The 13,975-nt window shown below is 39.8% G+C and overlaps 1 protein-coding gene across 9 annotated transcripts in view; it reads left to right on the top strand.

The window, feature by feature from the left end:
- TMEM131L (transmembrane 131 like) overlaps positions 1 to 13,975 on the top strand; it is an 84,683-nt gene that overhangs the window by 38,400 nt on the left and 32,308 nt on the right. For 8 of the 9 annotated variants that reach the window (XR_003992414.2, XR_003992413.2, XM_030493203.2 and 5 more), the window contains exons 7-12: positions 1,397 to 1,507; positions 8,023 to 8,100; positions 9,981 to 10,134; positions 12,392 to 12,450; positions 12,823 to 12,931; positions 13,871 to 13,973. Coding sequence is in view for 7 of the 9 variants with exons in the window: in XM_030493203.2 (XP_030349063.1) it covers positions 1,397 to 1,507; positions 8,023 to 8,100; positions 9,981 to 10,134; positions 12,392 to 12,450; positions 12,823 to 12,931; positions 13,871 to 13,973 (614 nt within the window). In the remaining 2 variants the exon portion in view is untranslated. Of the gene's footprint in view, positions 1 to 1,396; positions 1,508 to 8,022; positions 8,101 to 9,531; positions 9,697 to 9,980; positions 10,135 to 12,391; positions 12,451 to 12,822; positions 12,932 to 13,870; positions 13,974 to 13,975 lie in introns of those variants that run through there. The other variant, XM_030493202.1, reaches the window with a different exon arrangement.

Raw genomic sequence — 13,975 nt, 5'->3', positions numbered from 1 at the left:
GATTTAAAAACAGCGCCAGCTTTGATCAACCACCCAGCTATTCCATTCCCATACTTAGATACTGTGCTGGAAAACAAAGCTCTTTAAATTGAAGCATAGATAATTCCAATTGAAATACCTGTTTTTTAATACATATGTTGCATTTATCTACTGTTTATTAGAGGAAATGCCACATTTGGCAGGAACTTTTCATCAAGGTTGAGGGAAGAGTGGATTGTAGAGTGATTGACCTTTTCTTTTTGATGTCTCTCCTCTCCTTGAATTTACTTCTGACCCCTTGATTTATTGACCTGCCTGGTCAGCTCAGGCAGAGCCTTTTATCAAGTAAGTCATGGGGAAGCAGTTGTCAGTGCTACCAAAAAATCAGTTTGTCTCCTGTTGGACTGCTGGTAAAATCAGTAATGGACTGGTTTTCATGGGCAGTTTCACCAGCCACTTGAAACAGAAGTAGCTGCTTATGATTTCAGCTTGCATTAGGTGTAAAAATTTCAAAATAGGGCATAACTTGAGTGGTTGATGCACAGTTACAGTGCTCTTGACAGCTGCAAAGTCTTGAAGTATGTGTGATGTTCTTAGTGCACTTATGCAAGAGTATGTACAGAAGATTAACCCAAATGGAGTAGAAGTACCATTATAGTAAAATGTAAATGCCTCCATAAAAAAAGGAAGCATGTTCCCTTTGTTCTGATACTTTCTGTGTAGTCAGAGATCTTCAGTGAACTTAGAGTGCATTGTATTGTCCACTTAAAAATGTGGTTTTTCTGTTATAAGAAGAAAAAAATTCTTTGTATACAAGTGAAAAGCTCCAAGGCAATTTTCTTAACTTCTAATGATTTTATTCCCCCCCATTATCTTGTATCATATTGTCATAAACTAATCTTGGTGGAGCAGAATATGAGTGCAGTAAAAACACTCAACTTGCAAATTTCAATAGTGCTCTGAAAACTGTAGCATTTAAAAACCAAAATGATCAAAAATTATTTTACTCATTTTTTAAGGCAAGGCCATTGAATTAAATATGAAATGGGACTAGTAGCAAAGTTTTCCCAGAAATAACTACACTGCCAAATGATGATACTTGTATTGTAATTGGCTGAAGAATAGTAAGAGAGTTTAGATGCTTTTTTTTTTTTTTGAGATAACCTTATGCTCTGCTGGTAAGTGCTTTGTTTTGTGTTTGTAATAGTGCCTGAATGAGTGAAAATGCTAAAGTGCCATTTATGTGTACAGTTACTTTCCACATTGGAACTTATACAAGTTCTCTTTTAAAAGAACTAATGTGAAAACCAAATTTGTTTTTTGGGAAGATTGTTATTATTAGCAAAGTAGTTTTGTAAGTTACTGTGATGACTGAAATAGTAGATGTTAATGTAATGACCTCTTTTTTTAACACCAGGTTTTTGGAACGGGAACTCTGATGTCCTCTCCAGAAGAACCTAGAGTGCAGCTAGCAAACACCTACTTACTGCTTCCACACATTCAAAACATTCGGGCATCACACACACTGGTACAGTATACATTTCAAATGGAGTTGAAACATAAACCTTCTTAGGCATAAAAGGTTTTTGTCCTCAGGTTGCTGGGATGCAAGGAACATTAACAAAAAGTCCAAGTATCAGTGATGGCTGTAGGAGAGAGGTCGTGAGATACAGGGCTACTGTGGTCAGCTGGTGTTGTGGTTTTCTGAGGAGTCTTTGGCATTTAAACTATTCCTGCTTGTTCTTGTTCATGGTCCTGTGGTGTGCTGTCCTCTCAGTTGTGCCAACAAAACTATTTGTGAGGCCCTGCTCTGAACTAGACTGGAGGATTGACCTGTCCTTAAAAAAAATAAACTTTGTATTATAAAGGCAGGGGGGAGGGCTGTTTTGGTTTGTTCTGGTTTTTACTTCAGACCTGTTACCCATGCCAGTTCACAGCAGGGCTGTGCCAACAGTTTGCCACACTTAAAAAGCGTGACATGGTGTGTGGATGAGAATGAGAGGTGGGAGTCAGGCTGCAGTATCCCCTCCTGCTCGTATTGGTGCTGCCTTGCTTACCTCAGCTTGACTAAAGCAGAGAGCTGTGGAGAATAAAGCAAGGTGGATTTATGAGGCATAACTATTTCAATTGAAAGAACCTTTAACAATTTCTGTCATTTGGTTGCAGTTGCAGGTATTTTCATAGTCTTCAAGGCTATAAAGAACCTTTCAAGTGAATAAGGAAAAACTGATCTTTCCATTTTCCTTTTGTATTATATATGGATTTAGTTTTTTCAAAAACATATTTAGAATATCTTAGCATGTAACAGAATTTATTCTTCTATCTAAAATTAAGCTGTGTTGGTTGCCTTCATGATGTTGTTTTCTGTTCTACCTGAGAAAAATTCTCGGCTTAGATCATATTTGTCAGTCTGCTACATATACGTTAGATCAGTCTTACCTCTACCTGAGGATAATACACTATTTCTTTATCTTCCTTTATTTTGCTTTGTACCAGTCTCTTTCCTGTAATCACACAGGTGTGGTTGCTTGTGGGTATACACAGACAGACTCTTGTGAAGGAACCAAAAATCTTCACATTTTGTGATTTCGGGTGCAAAGGGTAGAACTGAGGTTTTTTTGGATGCTGTTCATGACGTGTCTCTGCATCGTCATGTCTAGCTCTATGGGTTCTTGTCAGCTACTGTCTGAAGTTTGGATGCAGCCTGCTGCTTCACAGTTCTGTCTGAATTCTGAGTAGAGAAGTTTTGGGGAGCACTTGACATTTTCCTTAATGTATCATGAGGAATATTTCTCTGGGTGTAATTTTCCTATAATTGAGGAATTACTCTTCGGTTCACAGTTATCGATTTGGACAGAAATGCTGCAGCAGTGGGAGGAGCTCCTCAGCTGTTGAAAATGGTAGACAAGATCTACGAAATACTGAAGGGAAGCTTATAGCTCAAGTTTGGGTTCCTTTTAGAAAAATCATAGAGTGGTTAAAGTTGGAAGAGACCTTAAAGATCATCTAGTTCCAACCCCCCTGCCATGGGTAGGGACACCTTCCACTAGACCAGGACTCAAAGCCCCATCCAACCTGGCCTTGAACAGTGCCCAGGGATGGGGCAGCCACAGCTTCTCTGGGCAACCTGTTCCAGTGCCTCACCACTCTCACACTGAAGAATTTTTCCTAATGTCTAATCTAAATGTCCCCTCTGTCAGTTTAAAGCCATTCCCCCTTGTCCTGTCACTACATGTCCTTGTAAAAAGTCCCTCTGCAGATTTCTTGTAGACTCCCTTCAAGTATTGGAAGGCTGCTCTAAAGTCTCCACAGAGCCTTCTCTTCTCCAGGCTGAACAACCCCAACTCTCTCAACCTATCTTCAGACAGCTGTCCAGAAGTACCTACTTCAGTTCACCCTACTAATATTCTGATCCAGATACCATAAAAATTGGTATGATTCTGATTTGTCCGGTTTATATTTTGGGCTCAGAAGCTGTGGAAGGAAGAGAGGTCTATGAAGTTTGAGTGAGTGGCTATACATGGGAAAACTTAAAGATACAACACTATTAAACACACAGTGGAGATTTGTAGTGAAAAAGCATTTGAAACAAATTGAAACAGTCATACTCACTTAACTGTGTATGTTTGCTTTCCCTGTTTATTTTTACTGAGGTAAAATACCAGTGTAAGTTCAGGATAGCATAAGCCTCATTTACACATCCCTTGTCATCTTGGGATGCATGAGTTGTCACCTTAAGTAGTAATGGCTAGTTTGATACACTATAGGTATCCTTCCCTCTGAAGTCTACTGATACTGCTTGGGAACCTGTGAGAAAGCTCACTCACTGAGTGCTGCATGGTGTGTGTCTGGTTTTTGCCTCTGTGTCTCCTGTTTTAAAGGTGGTTGTGTTTAAGCTGTTTGGTAATACTGACATCCTTGATCATAAAGGCCTTGATTGGAAAGGTGACGTCATTTAATCCCATCATGTGCTCAGTAAAGTGGCTTCTCAGAACTGCTGGAGGCATTGTCACCGTAACCCCAAATACTTGTTCTTACTCCTTTGATGGTTGGAAACCCACACCTGACTTCCAATGTAAATTGCTTTGTGGATGGTTTATGTTTGTTTGTAAAGATATGCATTTAGTTTATATAACTTCTGCTGCTGTCATGGTTTAAGCCCAGGAGCATTTGTAGGTGGCATTGCATCTTTTGCCTTGCCAAGCTGAACAGTCTGTGCTCTCTAGTATCTTCGTCAGTGATGGGCTGTCCATTTCTTAACCAGATTGACAGCTCCTTTCTGCAGCTTCTCCAATTTGTAAAAATTTCTTTTCAAGGTGAATGGCCAGAACTGTACATAGGGATATGGATGAAATTTTGTCTCTACAGAGTATTTATGTTTGAAATATGATGTATTTCATTAAAGATGGAAGTTTACCTCTACAGTAGTATTTCCATTGGAAATACAATATGTGACAGGTTTTTTTTGTGTTGTGGAAAATGAACTTCCATTGATTTTGTGGCTTGTTTTTATCCTTTAATAGGCAAAGGTACACAGGCTTTGCTTTTTTCTTCATCTTTCCCCCAGGGTTTTTTAGCAGAAACTCTTGTGATTAATAAGGAAAGAAAAAGAAAGACAAAGTTGCCTTCTCTGCTGTTGAATTTCACTTTCTGTTACTGTCTTCAAAGTTTCAGCTTCTGAATGGTTCAGGATCAGTGTGCTCTGGCTGTGGTCCTGGATCCCAGGATTTCTGGACTCTGGCTCACTCAGTCGGGAGGAAAGAAGACCTGTGTCCAACACTGTGAATTCACAGTATGTCCACGTGGCCATTCAGCAGTGGCTAGTTACCACTAAGCAGTAACAGATGGTGGAGCACATATAGCTCATCTTTGTTTATCCAACTTCTGGATGTAGTCTTTGCTCCAGTTGTCTGGGTTTTGGCATTGTTTAATATTTGGATGGCACTGACAGGGCAGCTGCATCACTGCCTTGTTGTGTTCAAAATGCTGTACAAACACACTGGAAATGTCAATGGAGGAGTGACCTGCAAGGTGGATCTTATCATAGGAGACACAAGCATCACTTTGTTGACTTTCCAGAGGAGTTCAGACTTTATGAACCAACGTAATGTTGCAAATACTGGCAGGAACCCAAGACTCCTTAAGCTATGTTTTGTGCCAGTAGACAGATCAGAGAAGCAAATATGTGCGAGCGTGGTGCTTGGGTGTGGAGAAGGAAGGTAGTTGGACAGTAGAGTTTTCTTGGTGTGCCAACCTGCTAACTGCCTGCAAAAGACTGATGAAACCCTGCTGAATCATTATTACAGGAACAGTTAATTAACACCATTCAGAGTGGAAAAAGCTCTTTAGGGCCAGGGACTGTCCAGGACAGAAACTTTGAAGTATCAGCCTGCAGGAAGAAGGGGAGGCTTGTTCAATGCTTATTCTTTTTTAATTATACTGTAGCCAAACTCCAGGAAGTGGTTTGAACTCTACAGTCCTGATCGTGATGCAAGAACATCTTTGAAAATCTTGTTTAGAGCCATGTCTGATTGACAGGGCACCTTAAGGCAGAAAAAGGAATTCTTCCCCTAAAAGTGACGCTTGGTCTGTGGTTGCTTGGTGGCTTTTGAGCTGGCCCGTGCCAGCTGTCCTGTTGATGCTCTGTCTCTCTTTTGGTAGATGAATTGTTTCGTAAGTAATTGCCTACTGTAGTGTACCCCAGTAAGAATCCTAGGCCTTTGTTTGCCAGGAGATTGAGGCTCCTTGCAGATCAGATGGTTCAGGTATTCAAGGGTTTTTTTGGAAGAAGCCTCTGTTTCTTTAAAATTTAAATGTAAGAACTTGCCAGAACTGGCGAGAATTTAGTTTATGTGGCTTCTATCAGACTTCTCTATTCAGTTCATATAGGATTTGTGTGTGCTGACTGTGTGTGTATGTGCAAGTATGTATGCCTGCATACCTAATACAAAATAGAGGCTCCAGGTAATGAAGTGGCAGTGGTTGTACTGCTTTGCAGCGCTCTTTCTAGCTTTTCCGTTGTGTTGTGCCTCTCTGTTGCAGTTCTCTGGTGCAAACATATGCTGTATAACTCAGCTCTCTGCTCTGATTCATAGGCAGTGATATTTACAGTGTAAACGGAGTGCTTGTGCTGCTGGGAGATGTGGACATGGTCCTGGGTTTGTCTTGGAAGCTCTGCCTCTGACAGTATTTTCTTCACAGATGCTTTATCTTTGCTTTATGGTTAACACAGCTGTCCTACCAGTGCTGTAAGATAGTGGGCATGACAGTTATGCATCTGTTGTCTGCTTTAGATAAATGAAACCCCTTTTCCTTTTCTGAAGATAGCTTCTCAAAGGGGGGGAAGGAGTGTGTGTGTGTGTGTGGAAGTCATACAGAAAACAGATCAACATCGAATATACCCCAATTGCATTTATTTCACTTCTGTGTGTTACATTAGAAGCTTCAATTTTAAGATTACATCAGTTTTCATGCTAGATATATGCCATGGCAAAAGTTAAAAAAGAAAAAAAAAGATGGAAAAATACAATTTAGCTTTTTTAATGGGGGTGTGTGGTCTTAAACTACTTTAAACTACAGTGGCATTGAATAAGGGCTAACAACTCCTTATTTAGGACCATGAAAGCAGTATTGTTTTCTCAAGAACCTCTGAGAAAGAAAGTAAGCATTGAAGTTTATCTGACCAGAAATGTGACCCCCAAAGTTGCTCTCTATGTAGTCTTGCTGCTTCGTTAGAACTCCACTAGCAGTCATGGCTGTGAGGGGTTAGTAAGTGGTGCATGTTTGGAATCAGATGAGGGTTTTTTTCTGTTCTTAAAATTTGATGAGGGCAAAAGCGTTTGTAAAAAAGAAAAGTGGCAGGGGTTCATGTTCCTCTAAGAGCTGCAATAGGGACTGGGTTTGGGATGTGGATAACCACCTTTGCAGAGGTTACATCGCCCTCTTGTGTGAAGCCCCAGTCATTTTGGTATGAAATTTGTTTGAATTGAGAATGCAGAATGTATGTATGTTTGCTTCCTTTCGGCTGTGCTTTTATAAAACTGGACCCCATGAAATGCCATGCATGTGGTAAATCTACTTTCTGCTCAGATGCACCCTGCCCCCTTCTGCCTGTCCCAGGGAGGTGCAAAATAGGGTGCTGGGTACTTAAAAAACCTGATTCACAGTTTAGCTTTTCAGCGTCGAATTACTGACATTCTTTAAAGTCAGTTGCATCGACACCTTCAGAAAGTTGAACCTGCAAATACCCCACTTAGTTATTTAGTTCAGTGTCACAAAAGAAACTGTGGGGATTTCCACATCAGTCTCAGAATCACCAGGTAGTTTTGCTGTAATTAAGGCTCTGGTAGAGTGATAGGTCTGTCATTCTAATTTATTTTTCGTTTTAATTTAGTATCAAAATATTCTGGCTGAGCAGTTTGTGCAGGTAATTTGGCAGTCCAGATTTCTGAAGAGCTTTCATGAGCTATGCTGGGCTTTGTCAGCACTTTTGCCCTGTTAGATTTGTGAGTGCTTTACAAGCTGGCACAATGAGTGTTGTCTTCTCTTTTCCCTTTCCAAATCAGTAAAAAGGCAAAACAAGTATTTTCTGTCTGTCCATTTTGGCATGAAGCCTATGTATCAGACCAGGTCCAAGAAGCCCTATGTTCTTGGGGTAGGAATTCTATCGTAGTATCCAATCAGCCACAAAAATACACAGAAAACAAGGAAAGAAGCTTTTATATTACACAGAAAAGGCTCTTTTGAATACAGTTTATTGAAACATGAAAGTTTGTAAGCATTGCTCATATTGATGCTGTATAAATATTTAATATTCATGTATAATAATAGTTTGATAAGTAGGTATTGACGGAGTTCCTGAGAATTGGAGATAGATTGATTATTCGCCTACTGTATAGAGCAATTGTATTTATTTTTATAAATTTTCTTATGTTTCTGTGTTGTGCATATGTGGAAACAGTCCTATTATCTTTATAAATTGTGGTGCGTGAATCACATTTGAAGCAATGTTTTTGATGTTTTCTTTATTTTCCTTTCTTATAGGCAGAAACTACGAATGCCAGTCTCTTACGTGTTCACCTTGAATGCAGTTTACCTAATGATGCATATCAGCAAGTTAAGGTGTGTTTTATTATAATTTTATATCTATTTAAGTGTTTTTTCAATCCAAGTTTAGAGAAGCACTTTCCATAGCTGTAGAAGTTTTAGCAACAATGCAATTTCCAATGTCTTAGTTTAAAGGGGAATTGTGCTTTTAGCTGTGCCTTTATAAAACCATACCCTATGGTATACACAAAATGTCACATACATCACACCATAACCTTTAGGAGAGGGGGAGATGGAAAAAGACACCCAATGCCCCCATAGCCCCCCCCCCCAAGATCCCCCAAACCAAACCAGCAGGCTATGTGTTTTAGTGTGTAGATGTTTTATTACTTCCATGAAGAACAAAAGTGATTAGATGCCTGTAATTCCCTTTCTCCAGAAGCATTTCACAAGTTTCTGGTTCACACTGACAAGAAATCAATGAGCTGGAAGGCTGAAGTCTGGGCTCTGTGCTTAGGAGGCTTTGAAGGTGGCTTTGGCATTGGGCAGAGCTGAGGAGGGGTGGGCTTGTTAGCAGAAAAGCCCCCTCCAAAAACTCTGAGCATTCAGGACAGTAGGTCTCTTCATCCTCCTGGTCAGTGCTATCTGATTCTCCTCTTCCCTTCTCTCCTTAGATGTCCTTACACAGTAAATGGGTATTGGTTCACAGCGCTAATGGTATTCAATGGGATATTTGGTTGGATCAGATACATAGGCCCGTGCTGTGATCTACAACATCTTCCATCAAGTGTGACAAGGCCCAGACTCTATAGCTGTATTCCTGTATGTTACATGTTACAGTGACCCTCTGCTGTTTTACTCCCATGTTTGATTCTTGCATTACATTGGTGAATAAGGTTAAGCTTGAGATGCACCTGAACGTTTGAGATTGCATGTAGTGCAGCTGCCTGCTCTTTGGTGCAAGCTTTCCAGGGGCACAGCATCTCTGTGCTTCGGTCTCCACAGTGGCCGCCTCTCCTGTTCTTGACAGCCATTTCATGTGCTGATGGTTTCTTTGATGCTGTTTGAGCAGTGAGCTGGCATCCCATTCCCATGGACTCTTCCCTACTCCCACCTCCTTGGGACAGTTCAGATTAGCTGAAGGTGTTTTGCTGCCGCTTCATAAGAGCACTTCACGTGTTGGGGTGGTTTTCTCCTCCTCCTCCTGAGCAAATTAGTCCTCTTGGTAGGGCATTGAAGGCTAACGACCTTCATGGTGTGATGCAGGACCAGTTTATGTTATTCACGGTTGATTGTCTAGTTTTGTTTTGTGTTGTTGGTGTGAATTTTTTGCAAAATGGTGTCTGTGTCTTTGTAGTTGCTAAGACTCAGCTGTCTGAACAGCAGCCACTACTTAGAGAAGGAAGTAAGACCCTATTCGTATTTATCTGAAGTATTCTAGTCAGACGACAGTGTTTTCTATTAAGAATTGTACATGTATGTTTGTTTTTTTTAAAATTACTTCAGTGAGAAATGGAGACAAAAAACACAGGATTTGGAAAAATTAACTATAAACAGACCAGTGAACATGAACTGTCTTCCTACCATTAAGACACATGCATCAGTCTGTTTATGGCACATTTTATTGAAGGCAGAGGATTTAACAAAGGAAACTGTTTTGCAGTCCCTGAGGTGAGACTGACTAAGGCAGTTTATAAATTTGCATTCTTTCAAGGTTCAGTGTCCTTTTCAGTTGTTTTTCGTCTTTGTTTCTGCTGTGCTGCTTGTACCTGCACTGTCTTTGGTTTCTGCTGAGATTTTAGCAGAGGTCCTAATTACTCCTGTTTTGCCAGCACTTCGGTGCTGGAAACCTTGTCTGTTAGCTAATACCTTTGATTAACTTCTCAAGATACCTTGCTGTAATTAATTTTTTCCTCTCCCACACACACACACCATATCCCCTTGTCTCACTGCAGAGCTGCTGTTTTACATCTGATGCACCAATGCTGCTAGAAATGAGCTTAACGGTAAGAATGGAAAATGCCCAACAAGATTTTGTGGAGCACAGACAATACTTACTGGAGAATCTTTTTGTAGTTTATGTAGCAATGGAAAATACGAAGACCTTGGGTAAGTCCTAAATATGACTGTTAATTGTAATAGAACTTGGTTTTATACATAAGTTGCAATTTGATGTGCTAAATTTAGTCAAATTCAGTGACAGTCAAATTTTGCAAGTAAGGGAAAACAGTGAAGAGTTAACAGTTTAGTTAAATACAGCTTGTCAGCCAGTTTGTTTAAGGCAGAGTTACTGTGAGCACAGTGCTTTTTATAAAGGTAATGATTGTAAACTACTTCTGTTTCATTCTTTAGTCTCTCATAATATGGAAAGATGTCATGGTCCTTTGATTTCTACAGCTGCATTTCTGGCCTCACATTAATTAAATTGACCATAATAGAACTATGAAGGCAGAATGGTTTGTACAGTACTGGGAATAGTAGCTGTTGTGGAAAGTAGGGTAATGAGGTAATACAGATGTGCGCATCATTTGTTCCTTAAGCTAGAATTCCACAGGCAAAACAATCAACTCCTTGCAGTTTTTTTATGCTACATCTATTGAGTGAACAAATCTTCTAAATCCAGGGGATTTTATATTACTTGTAGAGCTTTGCAGTCTGTCTGAATAGCTTTTTTTTAGACATTACTGCCAGTTTTACTTTCTGATTAAAGAAGAAGGAACTGCTTAGGAATCCAGATTAAAATAATATTTTTTTAACATACTAATGAGAAAAGAACATGATCTTTTTGTCTTTTGAGAAGTTCTGTTTAGGATCTAGTCACAAAACAATGTATGTCTTTCTCCCATGTCTGTTCTGAGATGTGATATTTACATAGAGCTGAAACTGAAATACCCTCTGTAAACCTAGTTTCTCTGCCGGTGAGATGCCAGTGCTTTGTTTTGCTGAGTTGCGGACATAAGTTCATTCTGATGCTGCTAGAGAATTGTTCACATCTGTTGTGTTAAGGGTGCTCACTGTTAACACTTTTGATGGTTAAATAATAGAAGTATGCTTTTAAGGCTGTTTTCTATTAAATGTAATGCAATTGTAAGTCCTCATCATGTTAGAGGTTGGTCTAGCCCTTGGACTTGCTGTCAATGGGAAGTTCCAGGTCTTGTTCCATTTGATATGATGTTTTACCATATCAAACAAGAGTGCTTGCTTGCCTCTGATTTGTATAATTGAATGAGATGTGGTCTCGAGAGAAAGATCTAGCAAAAGGGAATACGGTGCTGTGTTAGTCCCCGCGCACAGCACGTGTGTTAGCACTTAGAGTGGGACAGCCGGTAGACAAGGTCTGCGCAGGGGAACTAGCCAGCTGGAAAGATTAAAGAGTATGTGCTTTAAGCAGCTGTGGGTATGTGGACCATCTGCTCATTCAGAATCAGTATCTTGAACCAGCTTCTCTTTCTGAAGCTGGCACCTGTAGTCTTGCTTTCAAGCAGCTGAGCAAGGCACACTCATTATTAGAAATTGTGCCTGATGAATTGGTAGAATGTCTTTTTACGTCAGCCTGCATCTACTGGTGTAATTTAAAGTATAAGCAAGGGCAAGAGCTCAGGTAGTCTTCCGTCATGGAAGTGTGATGACCATCCTAGTATAATAGTCACCTCTTGCTCTGTCCTGCTGCTCTTCTTTTGATCCTCTGCATGTTTGTAGTGTCCCATGGACGGGAACATAACTTTTCCAGTGATGAAGGGTGGTTAGCCAATACAGTTGTACCATCTCATTGGCAGGTGAAAGCTGAATTATACCCGTCTCCTGTTGCTCTAGTCAACAGGTTACTAACCTACCAGCTGATAGGACAATTCCTATTTTAAGCCCAAAAGATGTTAAGGATCAAATCCAGCTTCTCATTGTCTCCTGATAATACTTGCTGTTCGAAGCGGCATACCAGGATCTTGCATAGCTGTATATGCATACAGAACAGTTTTTACTGGATGCTCCCATGCATTGGTAGGTTGGCCCTTACACTTAGAAAGTTATGGTGGCATCAGCCATCCTTCTTTCCTTTAGTTCTGCCTCCTGTTTCCCTGCCCATAGGAAAGGGGTTGTAATACTCCATCTTGGATTTAGGAGATAATGAAGGAAGATTCCCTGTTGATGCTTGCCTTCATGTTTATGGCCAAAATGCTGGAGTGGATTTTTACTCCTTTATGAAATGATTGCCAGCTCGAGATGTGAATAGTTCCTCCTTTTTACAAGGGTAGCTGTCACACAAAGATTTTTAAACTTAAATTGGGATTGCTTCTCATATGAGTATCTGACAAAGCAAGCGTGCCTCTATCCTCGGTGAACTTACATCAGCGTTCATTCTTTTGAACAGGTGATTCCTCAGTGGATGTGTATGTCATGCATTCTGGGAACAGCCTTGTACATATACAGGTAATCGTGGGCATAAGGAAGTCAAATTTAGGGTGTTGAATTTGATTGGGGGATTTATTAGCCCACTGGCTTACTCTCTAATAGCAGATTGATTTTCCTTGTAGCAAATGTCATGCTTCTATATTTTTAAAGGTGCTCAGACATCTAATAGATCTTTTCGATAATGTGTACTTCAGTGATGGATTTTTTTTTTCAACACGTAAGAGTTGTTAACTTGAATAAAAATCCATGGGTTCATTTAAAAGATGTGACAAAATGGCAGATACTAGCTTTCAAATTTGACAAAAAGATACAAGAATATACAAGAATCCAGGAGCTACAATAGTAACGTTAGTACTGCTACAGGGATTATTGTGTCTTGTCTTATTTCAGGAAATACGGCAGTTGTCACAAAAAGAAACGTCACCTGTAGAGTTTGAGCCAGTACTGCTATCTTCAGCATCTACTAACTTTACAAAAGTTGCTTGTATTTCTTGTAAAGGTACAGTATACTTATAATATGATTAAATGGGATTTAATTATAAAAGGGTAGCTTTTTTTCAGCAGATAAGAGACCCTGAAAGATCTCAAAATCAGCTTATTCAGACTTTTTTGAGAAGGAGGATGAACTCTTTCTTCTAATTGTTTCCACCATTTTGGTGTATATATGCTTCCTCTTATGCTGATCGAAGGCTCTAAGCTATACATATTACAAAAAAGGGAAGAAAACATTTGCTAAAATGTTAGCTGATTTTTGGTAAGCATAATTACTGAATATGCTTTTCCAACATCCTTTTATAATTTGTGGTTATTTTTCTGTTTCCAGTATATTTTCTAAAAGGCTGTTGTGCTTGGGTGGTCATTTTCTATGACATTTCTTGGCAGGATCATTGGAGAGGCTTGCCTGAGACCAGGCGTGTTTGTGGAAGAGCAAAGATTAACATTTAGGCATTCCTGACTCCAGCCTGTTTCCTTTTCTGACCACTAGACTGCAGTGCATAGACTTTAAACATTTATGAACCCGGCTGCTTTCATATAATACTGGGACTTTGTTTTCCTACCAAAAGAGGGCATATAAGAAGAAAGGACTACACTTTAAGTGATTGTTTTTTTCAGAACAATATTTCATTTATTAAAAGAAGTCAGTGTGCACTGATAAGTAAGAATGCTGAGCCAGTGATAATGGCTAAAATTAGTTGGGTTGCTCTTCACAGCCTTTTTGTGCGTGTGTTTTTTGGAGGTCTGTAGCATTCATAAATTCTTCTTAAAGCAAAGTTTGGAACCTCTGAAAATTAGGACATAAGCAATTAGATGCTTCACTCACCTGTGTGAGAATTGGGCTAGCAAATGTTCCCTGTTGTAGTGTTCTTCCAAATCCAATTCCAAACATGAAAATTGTTCTGGCTGATGCTGTATTTTCCTGTTGATGTTCTTTGCCCAGCTGCATCCTGTGACAGTGAAAGTCCTTATGCTGACAAGAAGAGTAATCAATTGGAAGGCACTACAACACTAAAAGCCTGTCTTTCCTGTCCTGTGATGGAAGGGT

The sequence above is a fragment of the Strigops habroptila genome, chromosome 7 (genome assembly GCF_004027225.2).
Source record: "Strigops habroptila isolate Jane chromosome 7, bStrHab1.2.pri, whole genome shotgun sequence".
NCBI lineage: Eukaryota > Metazoa > Chordata > Aves > Psittaciformes > Psittacidae > Strigops > Strigops habroptila.
This window is presented reverse-complemented; position numbering and strand designations above follow the sequence as displayed.